Genomic DNA, 17,526 nt, shown 5'->3' with positions numbered 1-17,526 from the left:
AGCCCCCATACATGTAAACAAGAACTGAATCAATTACATAAAACTGTGAGAATTTGTTACATCTGGGATATACTCTGCTTCTAGAAATAAAATGTTCACCGAATTACCAAAACAGAAATATTTTTAAATAAAGTAGCCAATCTGTTATACTGATAGATTTAGTTCATCATAGGATCGAGTGAACAATCAAAGTCAATGCCTTGTACAATTGCATAACCTGCTTCTCCGGTTCACTCCACTTCCAATGTAGCTGTTCCTTCAACTTCCCTCTGTCTTGTCTCTTTCGGTCCTCAACTCTGTGCGTAGAAGGTAGATTCACAGATACCTGGATCTCGGATAATAAATCTCACTACAGTAATACCTCATGCATTCACGTTTATGGATTCGCGAATTCACAGATTCGCGAAATTTTCATTGGTACCCTCTAAGTACATGTTTTCTTTATTTTACTGAATTGTACCTTCGTTATATGACTTCTGTGACATATGAAGTTTACCTAGTTTACCTTCCTGACAATGACAAAGAAAACGTCAGTCATTAAGTTTACAGTCCCATTCGTTACTTGGTTTTACCTTACTGTGAGTGCAAAAGAAAACGGCAGACAATGAATTAGTATAGGGGTAATATTAGTATACATGTACCGTACTGTAAATGCGCTAGTGTGGCAAATACCCATTAAACGATACTGTACTCTATTTTTACGTCAACCATTTATTTCTCTTTTTAAGGGTAATGTATTAAGCTAACTTTTAAATGAAATTAAAGTGCTTTGGGAGCATGATTTGGGTCATATTTAGGGTTTAAACCCTAGAAATAAGCATTTATTAGCATTTTTTGTGACTCATACCAAACATTCGCGATTCCTCCTGATCCGTGACTGGTTCTGGAACCTAACCTTGTGAATGTTCGAGGTATTACTTTATACGTCTCTGGATTCTCAGTTTTCCTCGACAACAGTCCTCTTGGACAACAGTTTTTATAAGATAATTTCTCCCAAATTTACTCCCGGGGCCTTCTTACACCTGTTTTCTCTTGCAGAAAAGCTTAGACTGATTAAAATTTTCGATGTGGCGATATTAAAACTAGGAAATTTAGTGTGGGAAACACACCCCTTATTTAGCGTAACCAATCAGAATCAAATATATCTGCCACCTTTTTCCAGAGGTGCCAAAGTTGCGGTGAACTTGACCTTGTAGTTTGAGTAACAGAGGTCTGCAATCTTTCAATCCTGACATTTACACTATGGAATCAAAGTTAGCTTTTGTTTCCACCAGTCTTCCGTTGGCTAAATAAATGAATGCTTAATTAAGAACAAAATTTTCCCCTCGAAAAGACATTATTGATCATGGCAGTATGGCAATTTGATATGCGCCTGTCCACATAAATCTAATTAATTGTTCTCTGGTCTCAACTAATGTGTTCTACATAGATCGCCAGAAGTTTGCCCCTTCACAATCCTTTCTGAAGTAAATTGCCTCCACCAATTTTGACCAATGTAAAATGCACTGCGGTTACACGCTATTAGTTAGTGTCATCACACAAAAGGGGAGGCAAGTCAAAAAATCCAATAGATGTCACTAGGACAAAGCAATAAAATAACTGCTTGATCCATCAAGGTGAAGAAAGGGTTAACATATCAGAACCTTGGCTAGTGAAACTATAACTGTAATTGATGACTGTTAATGAGTAATATGGTATGAATGCATGTGTTCCAATCCTACTGCTTCACTTGTTAAATAAGATTCAACTAAAGCTATTGGTGATGGGTGCATCACAAATGGTTCCGCTTAGTACAATTTCCTTAATAGGGCCTTAAACAGAAGAAAACTAAAGTAGAGTAAAGTTAGGTGAATGTGCAGTCAAGGGCCATAACTCTTATAAATGAGGAATTGAGGATGAATGCTGGAAATTTAAATCATTCATCATCTCATCAACATAAACAAGCATCATAAATCTGGTTGATATGCATCACTTATACGTCAAGTTATGATGCTGAAATCAAAGCAGGAGAGGCAATCAGGGGGCATAACTTTTGTAAATGACTGTGGAGAATACTTTGAAATTAAAATTATTCAATATCTCATCCACATGAATCTGCCAAATGTGGTGAAATTCCAAATCCTTATAATGCATAAACCAATGCAATGTGGGTGGATAGGGGCATAACTCCTGTACATGACTTCTTTTTCTTAATGCTGCAAATCAAACCCTTTCACAATCTCATCAATATAAATACCAATATAAAATTTTGTTAAAACCCAACAAACTTTGGAACAATTATGCTGTGGAAGGAATAATTAGGAAGACAATTAGGATATATATATATATATATATATATATATATATATATATATATATATATATATATATATATATATATATATATATATCCAGTAAATGATGTCATCAATGATGCTAGAAATCAAACTGATTCAAGGCAAGAAGCCTTATAGCATGTTTGGTTCAAATTTAATGAAAGTTATGCAGCACTAACAAAGAGCTGAAGATTTGGCAGTGGGGGGAGGATAACTCCTGTATATTGTGTAATATGGAATGCTAGAAATAACTCTATTGAGATGAAATTAAAATAAAATGCATACCAAGTTTGATTAAAATCAACATACCTTGGTATGGTTATGCTGCGGAAAGCAGAGTTATGAGAATTGGCAGTCACACAGTATAGCATCTGTAAAATGCTGTGGAATACTGAAAAATTATCTCACTTAAGGTCTCGTCAACATGAAGCCACATGCCTAAGTTAAAATACAACAGTTCTCAGTAGTGTTGTTGCATAGATGGATGGACTGACAACAAGATTACTTTTGGGTTCCACTAGTTTCATCAAGCAGAGTCCTAATAAATATTGTTTGGAGTTGGATTCAAGCATCATACATCAATGACTGAGTAACTTCAATGACTTTATGAACTGCACCAGACATTATACTTAGTAATCTGGGCCTAAATCAGTGCTTTGATTTATTCAAAATTTTGATAAATCCCAGTTATAACACACACAAGTGTGTTTAAAGGAGGCAAATTTAATAGAACAGCCATAAATGAGGCACTTACCTCACTAAACCTCCTCCGGTTTCTCATCCTCACTGGTGACACATAATCTGTCTTGTCATCAGAATTTCCAGATGTATCCTCACTCTCTCCATCTGAGCCGATCTCTATATGTATCCTGGAATTTTCATGTATCAGGCCTGAAATTAGAGGATGAACAAATATTAACAGAATGTTTTGTCTTTTGTTGTTTGCTGTTACAGATAATTTCTTCCTAATCTTTCGCATGCCCATGAGAAAAGTATTCATGTCTGAAACTGATATAATTTCGCTCTTTTCTTTTGTTCCAATTAAATCAGATTTCTGACCTGAGCATTTTTATTCTTCATATAACTAAAAGTGTCTATAATTGCACCTGAACATTTGCTACCACCATCCTGGGACCAGTGGCGCTCAGTGCCATGCATGGTACTGGGTACTAAGTTGCATAACACTTTGTCAGATCATCTGCTGACAAATTTCTCCCATGTAAATATTGTGGCAAAATGTACACATCAATATAAATGTCTAGGTATGAAGTTTTTAAATCTATTCATAACATGTTGTTATCAGACATAACAGTTTGAGAATCTTTCTATATTCTTCTTTGTCATTAATCTGTACATTTTACATCAAACAATGCACTGATCTTTGCAAAATAATAGTATGTGATGACATCTTTGCAATGCAATGTTCAAAATGGTGATCCATGACCGAATTCTATAAAATGCTGAGGGAAAAATTGTTTCCACGTGTAACAAATCGGAATTACATTAATATGACCAGAATGTATGTAAGAATGTTGATCTTAATGGCACTTTGAGCATAGTGTTGGCTATATTATGCTGAAGACATCATGATGAGAATGCTTGGATTTGAATCCTGTCCATAAATGTGTGAGCATAACAGGTGCTTTATGGAACAGTATAATAAAAGGTGGGTGGGGCAGCATTACTGTCCTTGGAATGTGAAATTTTTAGGCCAAGTCAAAGATAGCAGGATCTTTGTGCAGCAGTAAAAATGTCCTTGTAATGCTTGGATCCTCACCTACAAATTTGTAGGCATAGTCAAAGATAACAAGCCTGCTGTGCAAGAGTATTACTGTAATTTGAATGCTTTGACTCAAATCATGACCTATAATATGTAGGCATAGTCAACAAGTGAGTTGTGAGAAGGCATAAAAGGAACAGTATTACTGTATTCAGAATGCATGGCTTAGAATCCTGAACTATAAATTTGTAGGCATAACCAATGATAACAGGCCCTTTATGGAACAGCAAAATATGTCTTTAGAATGCTTGGATCTAGATCCTCACCTACAAATTTGTAGGCATTGTCAAAGATAACAAGCCCTCTGTGGGGCAAGAGCATTACTGTAATTTGAATGTCTGGACTTGAATCCAGAACCATAAATTTGTAGACATAGTCAAAGATTACAAACCTTCTCTGAGACAGCATTTTTGTCATTTGGACCTACATCATGACCTATATATTTGTAGGCATGGTAAGCTGTAACTGGTGCTTCGTAGAATGGCATTACTGCCATCTGAGTGTGTGGGTGTGAATCCTGACCTATAAAATTGTAGACATTGTCAAATGTAACAAGCCTTCTGTGTAGAGCTGTCAAAATTTTAGGAAACATCAACTGGGTACCTGTCAATCCAACTGATCAGTTACCTGGGTACCCAATCAAAGGAAACTGTATTAAATGTGAACCTGAACTGCTAAGAGAAGTATAAGCATAATTATTACTAATATAAATGGCAATAAAGCATAATCTATGTATAACATGCCATAATTACAGAGAACTATTGATTTGTCCTATTCCTGATGGAAGGTGTTTTTAAATTCAGCAAAATCCCTCTTGCTGTTGTGGGGTTTAACATCATTTTTCAGCACATGATAGGCTATGCATGGCGGCCAGTATTATTGGTGAAGGAAGAACCTGGGAAAACCCCGGGAAGAACCACCAACCCACAAGAAGCTACTGGTAAGCTTTCTCACATATCCACATTGGCCGAATCCTAGACTTGAACCAACACAGACATAGGTAAGATGGCAGTGATCCATAATGGAGATCACTTTAGACCACTCGGGGCCCCCTGTGGATCAGTATTATTGTTCTTAAAATGTGTGGATTTGAAGTCAGGCAAATAAATCTGTAGATACAGTCAAAGATAACAAAGCCTTATGTGGGACATTATTATTGTCCTTGGATTCATTCTTTACCCACAAATTTGAAGGCATTGCCAAATATAATGACCCTTTGTGGGACAGCATTATGGTTTTTAAAATGCTTGGATTTGAATCCTGACCTAAATTTTTTTGCCTAGTCAAAGATAACACACCTCTGGGACAGGATCAATAACCTTAAAATGCCTGAATTTGGATCCTGTTCCAAAATTACATATATGATGATTGTCAATGATAACACATGCTTTGTGAGACAGTATCAAAGTGCTTTATGGAACAGCATAAAACCTGTTTTGGGACAGTATAATAGCTGCTTTGTGAGACAGAATCACTATTTTTTTACTGCATAGATTGTGAACCGTATCCTCCAATTGTGAAGGCATGTTGTGTGATTATAGTCATTTCATCAATGTCTGTTCGCTTTTTATGCAGGCTACCTCTCATAAATGTGCAGATACGGTGCCAGATAACCTGGACATCATTTTGTGTACAGATGAATAAGAATAAGCTACAATAGTAGAGGCCTCCATCCATATTATCATAGAATAATGATTCACAGTACTAGACTGTTAGACATGCTGAAAACCAGTAACAGATATACTCACTTGAAAGATGAGTCAAACAACAGAAACCCTGATCAACCATTGTAGAATTCATTAGTAGATCAGGGGTCCATCTTATTTGTTCTACTGATTAAGTGATTTATCCAAACAAACTGATAGACTTGTAAGCAAGCATATATGGTAAATAAATAAAATAAAATATGTGTAGGAGTTGGAAATCAGTGTTATAATTGAGAATACATTTTATGGTAAATAATACACTTGCTATGTTTTCAATCCCCTTTAAACATGTACATCTTATGCTGATGAAAATCTTCTGGTTAAGAAGCCAAACTAATAATAATCAAAATTGTGAAAACTACAGATCTGATGTCCTAGTTCTGTCAAATAAACATCAATGTATCTGAAACAACTTCATCCAAGTTTATCACAACAAAACTGTTGATATGGCCTCTGTCAGTGGATTATCTTAGCTTGATATGAAGGATAAACAGGATCCATTTGTTCTTCACTGACCTGTCATGGGTGACTACTATCAATCATTCCAGGGTGTAAACATTCAATGTGGTGGGGAGTGTCATCCTAAATAATGTTTGGGGACAAAGGAAGGATTCCATGCCAAGACACCTGGCACCAAATAAGGTGCCAAAAAAATCACTTCCATATTCCTATTTCAGTGCTATCAAATATGAGATAGTAAAGTAAACATTAATTCACTGTGCTTTTGTGCTTTGTAAATTTAAAAATGAAAGGGTCAAGATTCTCACTGACCTGGTTTCATTTGACCATGACTGACACAGCCTGGTGGAATGCAAAATGATCAGAAGCTATGCAATGGCTTATAAACTTGAAATGATGCTTCTTCCAAATATGTTGCTTACTGTCTCTAACATGGGATGGCATAAATATGCAATAAAAGTCTAACATGTACAGTTAAACTAATATCTAGCAACAAATCTAACAGAGTTGCCAGGCCCGTTAAATTTTCTTGGTGGTCCCTTAAGTTTTAAATGGCCCATTGTTTTTCATAAATTTGCATTACTTTAGAAGGCCCACTGATTTCCTGAGCTAATGTATTAAGATCCCTCTGCTCAATTACGGTTCCATTGCTGGATATCCTTTTTTTAAGAGATAAAGACCAAAGTTTTAAATACTTGTCAGCATATGAGCACAACACAATGTACCCTATTCTAATCAATCTTTGCTTTTTCCTAGTGATACCACATTTTGATATGGACAAAAAAGTATGAGAAAAAGTAAACTAAATAATCCCATGAAGCCAAGATCTAAAACGGATCACTCTCCATATTTTTCAGATGTTTTTATATCAATCTGGCTTAAACAGAAATTGAATTTGGGAGTGCCTATATCAAAGAAGAGGCACAACTGGGCCTGATTTTGCTCACCTTGATCTAATACTTGACAGTTGACCATTTCATTGAACTGACTCCTGACTTGTATAGCATAGTATAACAATTTATGCAAAATATCTTCCAAACTTCATATCTCGTTAATATTCTCTATTTTGCTATAATGGGATAAATATTCTTTCAAATAATACTGACATAATTAATGTGCATAAATCTCTCACTGAAAATCCATGCCATCCAAGACCTTGATGATGTAAATCCACTTACAACCTGAAATACAGCTGCTAAATCGTTGACAAGGTCAATCAATCAGATGCAGTCACTTCATTAGTGTGTCCAGAGCTTGTTCATAATTGAACCCATCCAAGATGAATGAGATTTAAGTCGATTTATCAAGTTTTATCAAAATTGGATAAGAAATTGTCACTAAGTGACAAGTGTAACAAGTGTAGCCAATCACATGCACAATCACTTCATGAACAAGTGTGGTTTCTGAACAATATTAAACTCGTGTAATATTTATCACACAAGCACCTATCTGCCATTTGATGAAAATCAGATCAAAAATATGACTTCCAGAATGATGACAAGCTCTGCCAATAAGATGCAAAATGATCTCACGTTTATCTTGCTTATTATCAAATGCATCCACGAAGTCCACTGTAGTCCAATATGATCAAAATTGGATTAGAAATATGGCTTCCTGAGATTTAACAAGTTACATCAGCTGCATTTACCTCATGAATGTGTGGATCTTGCAATATTAACAAACCCAATTAAAAACTTGATTATATATATATATATATATATATATATATATATATATATATATATATATATATATATATATATACACAGTGTCACCCCATTATAACACGGTAGTTGGGAGCCATAGAACCCGACCATGTTATAGACTGAACCATGTTATAAGAAGCCAGGCCAGTTAGCTGAAGAAGATGATGCATGTACCCCAAAAATATTGCAGAGTGGGGTGGCAGTAGTGGTGTGTTTGCAGGTAATAAATGCAGGTGCAAAAATGTGCTTCATTGGCACAGTTACCATTTTTAATCAATGCATATTAAATAAGATATACACCTGTAGTGAAAACAGAAATTCAAGGCATATGTAATATGCCCCACGCATTGGTACATGTGTGTGTATGCTGTTTATATGTACATGTCAGATATATAGCATGAATAGAGTATCAACACTGTGTACTCACCCGCGAATCTCATCACATACATTGAATCTACAAGAAATTCCATTGAAAATATGCAGATTTAAATACTCAATAATGAAAAAAAAGCACAATCACGTAACGAATGATGACGCTCATTTACTGTTCAGTACTTCCCAAGTCAGTAAAAGTTAGTTTGGTTTTTAGCTGCTGTTGGTAGCCTTCATAAAGCATAATTATACTTTTTCCTGCAAAAAGTAAACTTTAACGGCACAGAAAATATCTTCCTGTCACATTGGAAAATGAAACAATCCATCAGATTCCATTGATTTTATTTATGTTTGGCACTGACTGTCTTTGAAGAAGGTTCTTTTTTTTGTTTAAGATTTTAGTCGCCTTTCTTTGATGAAGGGTGCATGCGTTATTGAAGTCACTGCTAAAGGACAGCTTTGGAGAACCAAACAAATGCCCGTTTCTTATTGTGGCAGCAACATCAGATAATTGTATTGCATCATAGAGACAGTGTTTTTAAATCTTTTGCCTAGTATGTTTTCTAAACAATTGGTGCTTCAAAGATAATCTGTTTTCTTTGAAAACTAGTTACATTTTTTGAAAAGGAATTGACCGTCATTTGATCGATTGCAGATACTGTACCACCCTACGTACTGAATAGTGCAACAAGTAAGATCTTTTTCCATTTTTTTAAACGTTCGTAGTAGTGGAGTGATGCTGCCTTCCACACATGCATCAGAAATTTAAAAATGGGTCAATGGCTGATAGAGACGCAGTTGTTCTGGTCTCATAACAGGGATTACTACAGAAAATGTGAGTGTTCATGATTTAATTCTGAGTGAAAAGAACAAGAAATTTACTTACCACCCAAATAAGAATGTTAGTCTATGTAAACATATTAAGCAAGCAGTCGAAAATCCAATGAAAGATAGATTATGAGATAACACCTTGTCCAGTCGATCGCCACTACCAGAAATGAAATATCTTACAACATACAGTACTCATGCTAGATGTCAACATAAGCGGATTATGATATAACAATGCACTCTTAAGATGGTTTGTTAATTATAATGGACAAAGAATTTGTCTATGTAACAATAAATTTCAGTTCATTTTGTGTGTGTGTGTGTGATTTGGATTTCCAACCCTGGCCGACTAGTCCTAACACTAACCTCTTAATGCTGAGCGCCTTAAGCAAGACAACTGTTAGCACCATTGTTACAAGTCTTTGGTATGACACGGTTGGGGTTCAAACCCACCAACTCCCATGTCTGAGGCAGATGTTCTAACCACTAGGCCACCAGATCTGAGTCTCAACCAAGATTCTGATTACAGGCCAATTTACCAAGTTCAATCAAAGTCCTATATCAAAAGATGTAAAAACCTCAGCCAATTACAAGTATGATGACCTCACATGGAGGAGGGGGGACAGCATCAGGTGGCTGAGGGGTCTAATGCACTCATCTTTAACAATCACTGCTAACTGAACTCTGTGTGGCATTGTGTCTTGGACTTGGCCAATGTGTGTATGTTAGAAAGCTCGACAGTAGTTTGAACTTTGGGTTGGTGGTTCTTACCGAGCTATTCCCCCCGAGTTCTTCCTCCACCAGTTATACTAGCCACCATATGTAGCCTAATAGGTCTTGCTCATAATAAAAACAGGCTAAACTTTAACTCCATTAAACAGAAAGGCGACATTAAAAAGTGATGCCTAAATCAAAAGAAAGACAGCATAAACAATTTGAGCAATACAATGTATAATGTATGTACATGTATGTATGTATGTATGTATGTATGTATGTATGTATGTATGTATGTATACAGTGTGACCCCGCTATAGCGTGCTCCAATATAACGTGAATTCAGATATAACATGGTCGTAGCGTGGCTCCTGAAATTTTATATACATGCATTTTTCTCGCACATGAAAAAAAAAACTTTCTGAAAAATATGCACAAAACAAACGTGAAACATTTATTATCATTTTGGGGAAGAGATTGCGCATGAATAATACAAGACAATCATTGAGTGGCTCCTGAAATTTTATATATATCTTAAAAGTATAAAAAATAAAATGTAAAATGTTTATTCTAGGATCACATAGGGCTTCACCAATCTCGCAAACTGTGAGTTTATTTTCCTAATTGGTGGCAAAATATAACATCTGGCATTTTTTTATTGGCAACATCGTTGGCTGTTTAAACTTCTATAAATTCACAAACCTGATACAAAATGCACTGAAATTTATTGTTTTATAACAATTTCTTTGTCCATATTGACAAGCCATCTTAACAGTGCACTGTTATATCATAATCCGCTTATGTTGACATCGAGCTTGAGTACTTGATGTTGTGAGATATCCACTTTCTTTTGTTGTTGACATTTCTGGTAGCGGAGACATTTCTGGTAGCGGAGATCAACCAGATGAGGTACTATCTCGTAATATCTTTCGTCAGATTTTTGGCCGCTCACTAGTAATTAACATCTTTACATAGACTGACATTTGTGTGTGGATGGTATGTAAAATTCCTCTTCTTTTTACTCAAAATTAAATCCTTCAAAACAACGACATGCTCTGTACTAATCATTGTCATCAGACCAGAATACCTGCATCTCTATTGTCCACTGACCCTTTGTTAAATTGAGTGGAAAGCAGCATTACCTCACAACCACAAATGTAAAAAAAAAAATCTTGTTGATTTATTGAATAGGCAGGGAGGAACTGTAACTATGATTGACAAAACGACAGCCAAAAACTTTTTAAAAATGTACCCAGATAAAACAGTTTGCTGAAATTTCAAAGAAAACATTACTTTTGAAGCACTGACTGTTATGAAAACGTACTAAGCAAATGGAAAATAATCAGTCTCAATAATGCAATAAAATTATTTGATGTTGCCGCCAAAATAATAAACAGGCATTTGTTTGGTTCTCTAAAGCTGACCTGTAGCAGTGACTTCAATATCGCATGCGTATTTCATCAAGGAAAGCTGACTACAATCTTCAAGAAAAACAAAGAACCTTTCTTCAAAGAAGTCAGTACCAATATTATGTTGAAACCATTCTTTTTCTTTCAGTCACAGTGATCTTGACCTTCAAGCTTTTGACCCCTTAATCGAAAAGCTTCTTCCTTACTCCATTTGCAAGTCATGCATAGAGTTTGGTATTCATAGATTGTGGAGAAATCAAGTTATTCTGCTAAAATGAAATCAGTAAAAGACGGATGGATAAATGGATGGATGGACATTATCATAATATCTTCTGTCTTATGGTGGTCATATAAAAAGTTTTAGCAGCATATACAAAATAGTTCTGTATTCAAAGATGTTCATACAACAGTGTTTCCCATCTGACAGAAAAACTCTTTAGCCTTGGTGCACTCGAATTCAAGTATTTGTTTCTGAAGTGTGCATCATAGACGCCTTTTGATTTTCATATCTAAAACATTCTTGAATAAAATGAATTGTAGCCTTTAAATCCCTTGAATCTAAATATGTGAATTCATATTGAATCTAAATCTGTGAATTCATATTGAATCTAAATCTGTGAAATCATATTGAACTCAAAACAAAGAGTGTGCACGTGTAGAGGAGCTTATGTGAATACTGCAAAAGGGAATAAACTGGATCTGATCTGGCAAAAATAACCATGCACTGTTGGTATAACAAATCCAACGAAGGACTTCCTAGGTAAAAGGTAAATACTCAACCACTGTCATATTAAGGACCCAGATGAAATGAAACTGAGACTTTCTAATCATTCTTTGAGAACATACATACTATTTAATGTTGACAAATAAACTTTGAATAATATTTAGAATGCTATGGTAATAAATTAAACTAATTATCTTTACACTTTTTGAATAAGATATTAGGACGCTGAACATTGATGATGGTTTCCAGGATATTACCTCAACTAAAAGAAAGACATAACTTCTCTAAGAAAAATTTCTGTTAGAAAAATATGGAATGTTTTGCCAAAAAAGCAAGTTACAAAAGTCTTGGATCTGATTATCTATTTTAAAAAGATAAATGCTCATTATCTATTTTAATTGCTAATTATCTATTTAATTTGCTAATTAGCTATTTTAAATGCTAATTATATATTAACTGCTAATGATCTATTTTAAATGCTAATTATCTATTTTAATTGGTGATTATCTTTTAAATTCTGGTTATCTATTTTAAATGCTAATCAGTTTTTATGTATAAAGTCTGCATGAAATGTGCAAAGTCGTTTTGTCAAAAATATGGCTAAAATCACTAAGCAGTGTAAACATTTATATATTGGCCTATTTACTGGGCATGTCAAGTCCAACAATATTGGCAGAAACCAACCACCAGGTGTATCTCTATCACATCCTGCATGCATCAGAAGGATCCAATTTTACACAGGTAGTTTATTTATCAACAATTAGATACATTCTTCCTGTTTATTTTATCTTCTGTATACTATCTAACTGGATGGTAGCCAACTCTAAACAATGTTTTGTGTTTATGCTTTATACTGTGGACTTTAGAGTCATGACAAAATACTGCCAGTATGATTTATCATAAGTTTGGATTGTTGTTTTTTCCTTTAACCAATGTTGTAATTTTGAGGAGTTTACATACAGACCTATTAAGACATATTAAAGCTGCAATTTCTGTGAAAACCAGAATTAAACTGAATGTGTTAGATTAGTTACTAATCACCACTGAAAGGAATCTTATCTCTCAAATCTATTTCTTTTATCCAACATGATAAAATGTTTAAAAACAGCCTTTAAAAAAAAAATATTTCCAGCCCTCACACCAACCAATTGAAAGTGAAACTGAAAGATGAGGAAGATGGGAGGTTGTGTCCTTACAAAACACATGAAACTGTAATGCCAGAAAATGGCAATGATAAAAGAGATAAATACCCCAACATCTAACCAGAATAAACTAGAGATGGAATGGGAAAATTTTAGGAAACGGGGCAGGAAGAGCCCTTTAAACCCGTCATTGCTAAAAGAAGAAAAAGGTATAGGAAAGAGGGATTCAAAAGCAGGATGGTAAACATCTTAGAGAAGAATAAGTTTTATGTTTTGCAATGAACATCAGAAAACTCATCAAACGATGAAGGAGATGTCAGGAGGGAATAATTGTTGACAAGGTTGGTACAAATAAGCAAGAGAAAAGAAGTGTTAACATAACAATGATGCCAATAAAATGAAACAGAATATGTATACCCTCAGATGAGGGAGTACAAGAAAAAGAAAGCTATGACTCCTGCAAGGCAAAAGACACCTGTGACAGTAGTACCAAGAATTACAATACAACAATACCCATACAAGGAGGCAATTATTACGGGAAGCAGAACATAAGAAGCAAGTGACTCAGGTGGATGGACAGTCAAGAGAAATACAGCTGGATAATGGGAAACAAGAGATCAAAGATACCAACGACAGGGAAAATGAAAATAGCGATGAGGAAATGGATATTGATGCCGGTAGACACAGATAAGGATAGGATTTGGATTTTATAAATGCAGCTTTAACAAATTTCCAGTCATATCGCTACAATGTCTGCAGTGTGGCAGTTTATTGTGATGTCACACAGGGGCATCATGCCACAGACATGTAGCATGATGCACCCCAGTCACATCATCCTGCCACCAGGCCGACCAGTCCTAACATTAACCTCTTAATGCTGAGTGCAGGTACCATTTTTGTAAGTCTTTGGCATGACTTGGCTGGGGTTTGAACCCATGACCACCCACGTCAGAGGTGAACATTCTAACCACTAGGCCACCAGAGCGCTCCACAAATGAGGATAGTGTAAAGGAGAACAGAAAATAAAAGTTAGGCAGAAATGATGAAGGAGGATACTGGCAATACTACAAGATGCAAAGGAGGATGACAATGAAGACACTGAATGATGAAAAAGCAAAGAATGACCATGGCATGTGCTGTGAACCCATATAATTTTTATATTAGTCTTTCAAATAAACAAATTAATGGATAATAATGGAAATAAAATAATTGATAAACAAAGCAGTACCATGGAGTTAATGAACTTCAAAATGTTAACTGAAAATGTAAATGGAGTAACAAAAGAAAAAATAGATCTTACATAGGAAAATTGTAAGGAATATGATATAGTATATATACAAGAGATGCATATTATTAAAGAGGAAATACTTATATAGAGGAACATTTGAATGCTGTTGTGATAAGAAATGAAAATATTAATGATACTCATGTAGGGGTGGCAATTATAATAAAACTGAAAAATAATGTACCGTTGTGGGAAACTCTGAATATTGGGTTATTCTCAATACTTAAAGGGGAGGTTATTACACCTAAAAGTGTAAGGGTGGCATATAATAAATGTTTATGTTCTGTGTAAGTATAGTAAATTTTAAATTGAATTCATTAATAAATTGTATGAATATTTACTTAACTACTCAATGGATAAATTATTTCTAGTAGATGACTTTAATTGGCATTTAGATAACATAAAAAGTACAAAATATACAGTATAGAATATCTGACAAGGACAAACTGCTTAGGGAAATTTATAAATAGTAATAAATTGAAAGATATTTATGAGTGATATATTTTAAGAAGAGAGTTCACCTTTTTGTAGGGGAATGAAGGATGTTGGATTGATAAAATGTTTGTATCTGAAGTGGGTACTGATAGTGAAACCGGAAGTAAGTTAAATGTGAAAATTTCCGACAATTATGCTTCTGATGTGCATATTATAAGAAAACATGAGACAAAATGGGGAAATGGTTTTTGGAAACTTAATAATCAAATATTTAATAATCAAATACTTGGGGAAAGGAAATATAAGGAAATGATAAAATATATTTTAGCAGAGATTTTAAATTTTAAATGAAGAGCATCATGAATAATAAGTCAATGGAAGGGTTTAAAGCAAAAGATAAAAACAGTAACAAAAACATTCTGTAAGGTACGAAGGATAAAACAATTAAGAGAAATATTGAAATGGATCTGATTAACATACAAACGATGAATGACAACAAACAAAAAAACAGAAATATAAAGAGATGATAGATATAAAAAATGAGGAAACTAGGAGAATAAAAATATGGGCAGGGAAGTTTGAGGAAGTATTTATGAGGTCAAGTGGGCTTTATAACAGAGAAGAAATAAAGAAAGGGGCAGAGAAAATTTTAAAAGGATTTAAGATAAATGATATTAGATATACAGATAAAGCAGATATTTCAGAACAAGGAGTCATAATATGGAGAACTGTACACATCACAAAATATACCTGGGGGGATGGCTTCTGATCAAATTAATAATACAAGTAGATCTATGTGCGATGAAAGAATTAAAGGTAAAGAAATTAAAGATGCAATTCAAAACTTAAAATGTTTAAAAGCTCCATGATCCAATGGTTTAACTTTGGATTTCTATAAAATATTTAGTCCATGTTTAGTGCCTATTTTAGAGCTACTTTATAATAACATAAAATTAAATGGGGAAATGAGTAGGACAATGAGGGAGGGAGTACTAACTTTATTATATAAGCTGAAGGGAGAACAAACGGATCTTAAAAACTGGAGACAAATATCACTTCTGAATATGGATTATAAAATTTTGAGCCACATTTTAGTGGGAAGGGTTAAAATCTGTATGGGTCAGATTATAAGCACTAATAAAGATGCTACAACACACAGATGACTGTTCTAACTTTATAACTGACCATCTGTCATTTAATCATTTTGCTACAACACCGATGACTGTTCTAACTTTATAACTGACCATCTGTCAGTTAACATCTTGCTACAACACACAGATGACTGTTCTAACTTTATAACTGACCATCTGTCATCTTGCTACAACACACAGATGACTGTTCTAACTTTATAACTGACCATCTGTCATTTAAACATCTTGCTACAACACACAAATGACTGTTCTAACTTTGTAACTGACCATCTGTCATTTATACATCTTGCTACAACACACAGATGACTGTTCTAACTTTGTAACTGACCATCTGTCATTTAAACATCTTGAAAATGAACTGAACAATTTTGGAAATGTGTCGGAATCAAGAATCAACCATGATCAAACTGAAATTTTACTTATTGATTGTTGTTGTTGTTGTTGTAGGGTTTAACACCATTTTTCAGCACACGATAGGCTATACATGGCGGCCAGTATTAATGGTGGAGGAGGAACCCGGGAAAACCCTGGAAAGAATCACCGACCCACGAGAAGCTACTGGCAAGCTTTCTCACATACCCACATTAGCCGAATCCGAGACTTGAACCCACGCAGACAGAGATGAGATGGCAGTGATCCGTAACGGAGAGCACTTTAGACCACTTGGCCACTCGGGGCCCCTTTAATTATTGGAACTGGCAAGGAAACCTCCTCATCTGATAAGGGATGAAGTAAAGGCTTTAGGTAACCTGTTTGGCTATAAGGCACTGATAGGGAATTACAAAGAGATAATAGAAGTTGTAGAAAAGAGTATACAGATTTGGAATGAAATGTCTTTAGACATAACGGAAAGAGTTCAGATTGCTAAGACCTATATATAGACAGTAACATATACTATATTTTGCCAACAACTGATTTTGAAATTGAGCAATTAGAAATACTTGTAACAAAGATCATACACTTTGTATGGAAAGGAAAATTACATTACTTACCAATCGAATACCTATACAAGAGTAAAAAAAAGAGGGAGGAATAAATCTCCCAGTTTTGAAATATATAAAAACTGCAAATATTATTAACAGAATAAGAAATTTAAATGAGAAGCCTATATATGCATGGCAAGTGTTGTATATTTAATGGTTTGGCCTTATGTTAAAGCATAAACCATCTATATATACTGAAATAATAGTTTAACAAAAAAAACATGGTCCGAGAAGGCTAAAATATATAAGAAAAGTTATTTTTCATTATCCGGAGAAGCAGAAAGTAATGATGACTACAAGAGACAATAATACATATAGTCTAAGTAGTCAAGACTTTTTAAATAAAATAGTTTTTAAAGTTCAAGATAGAAACAAAAATGTGGACTGGAAATTAGTTTGGAAAAACTGGTGGGCAATAAGATCGACAAAGAAGCAATGCATGTTATTAAAATAATTATATGACGTATAGCTGACCGAGAAGGTGGCCACGTGCCAAAATATTATAGGAATAATGCCA

At 34.6% G+C, this 17,526-nt stretch overlaps 1 protein-coding gene across 5 annotated transcripts in view; it reads right to left on the bottom strand.

Moving 5' to 3' along the window:
* The window catches only part of LOC149788062 (cyclin-dependent kinase 17-like), a 225,285-nt gene that overhangs the window by 85,386 nt on the left and 122,373 nt on the right, over positions 1-17,526 (bottom strand). For all 5 annotated transcript variants that reach the window (XM_089974353.1, XM_089974352.1, XM_089974355.1 and 2 more), the window contains exon 3: positions 3,070-3,206. In XM_089974353.1, coding sequence (XP_089830479.1) covers positions 3,070-3,206 — 137 coding nt within the window. The remainder of the gene's footprint in view (positions 1-3,069; positions 3,207-17,526) is intronic.

This window comes from Sinohyriopsis cumingii, chromosome 11 (assembly GCF_028554795.1).
Source record: "Sinohyriopsis cumingii isolate HCF-2022 chromosome 11, ASM2855479v2, whole genome shotgun sequence".
Lineage (NCBI taxonomy): Eukaryota > Metazoa > Mollusca > Bivalvia > Unionida > Unionidae > Sinohyriopsis > Sinohyriopsis cumingii.
The sequence above is the reverse complement of the archived record's forward strand: the minus strand, read 5'-3'. Positions and strand labels throughout refer to the sequence as shown.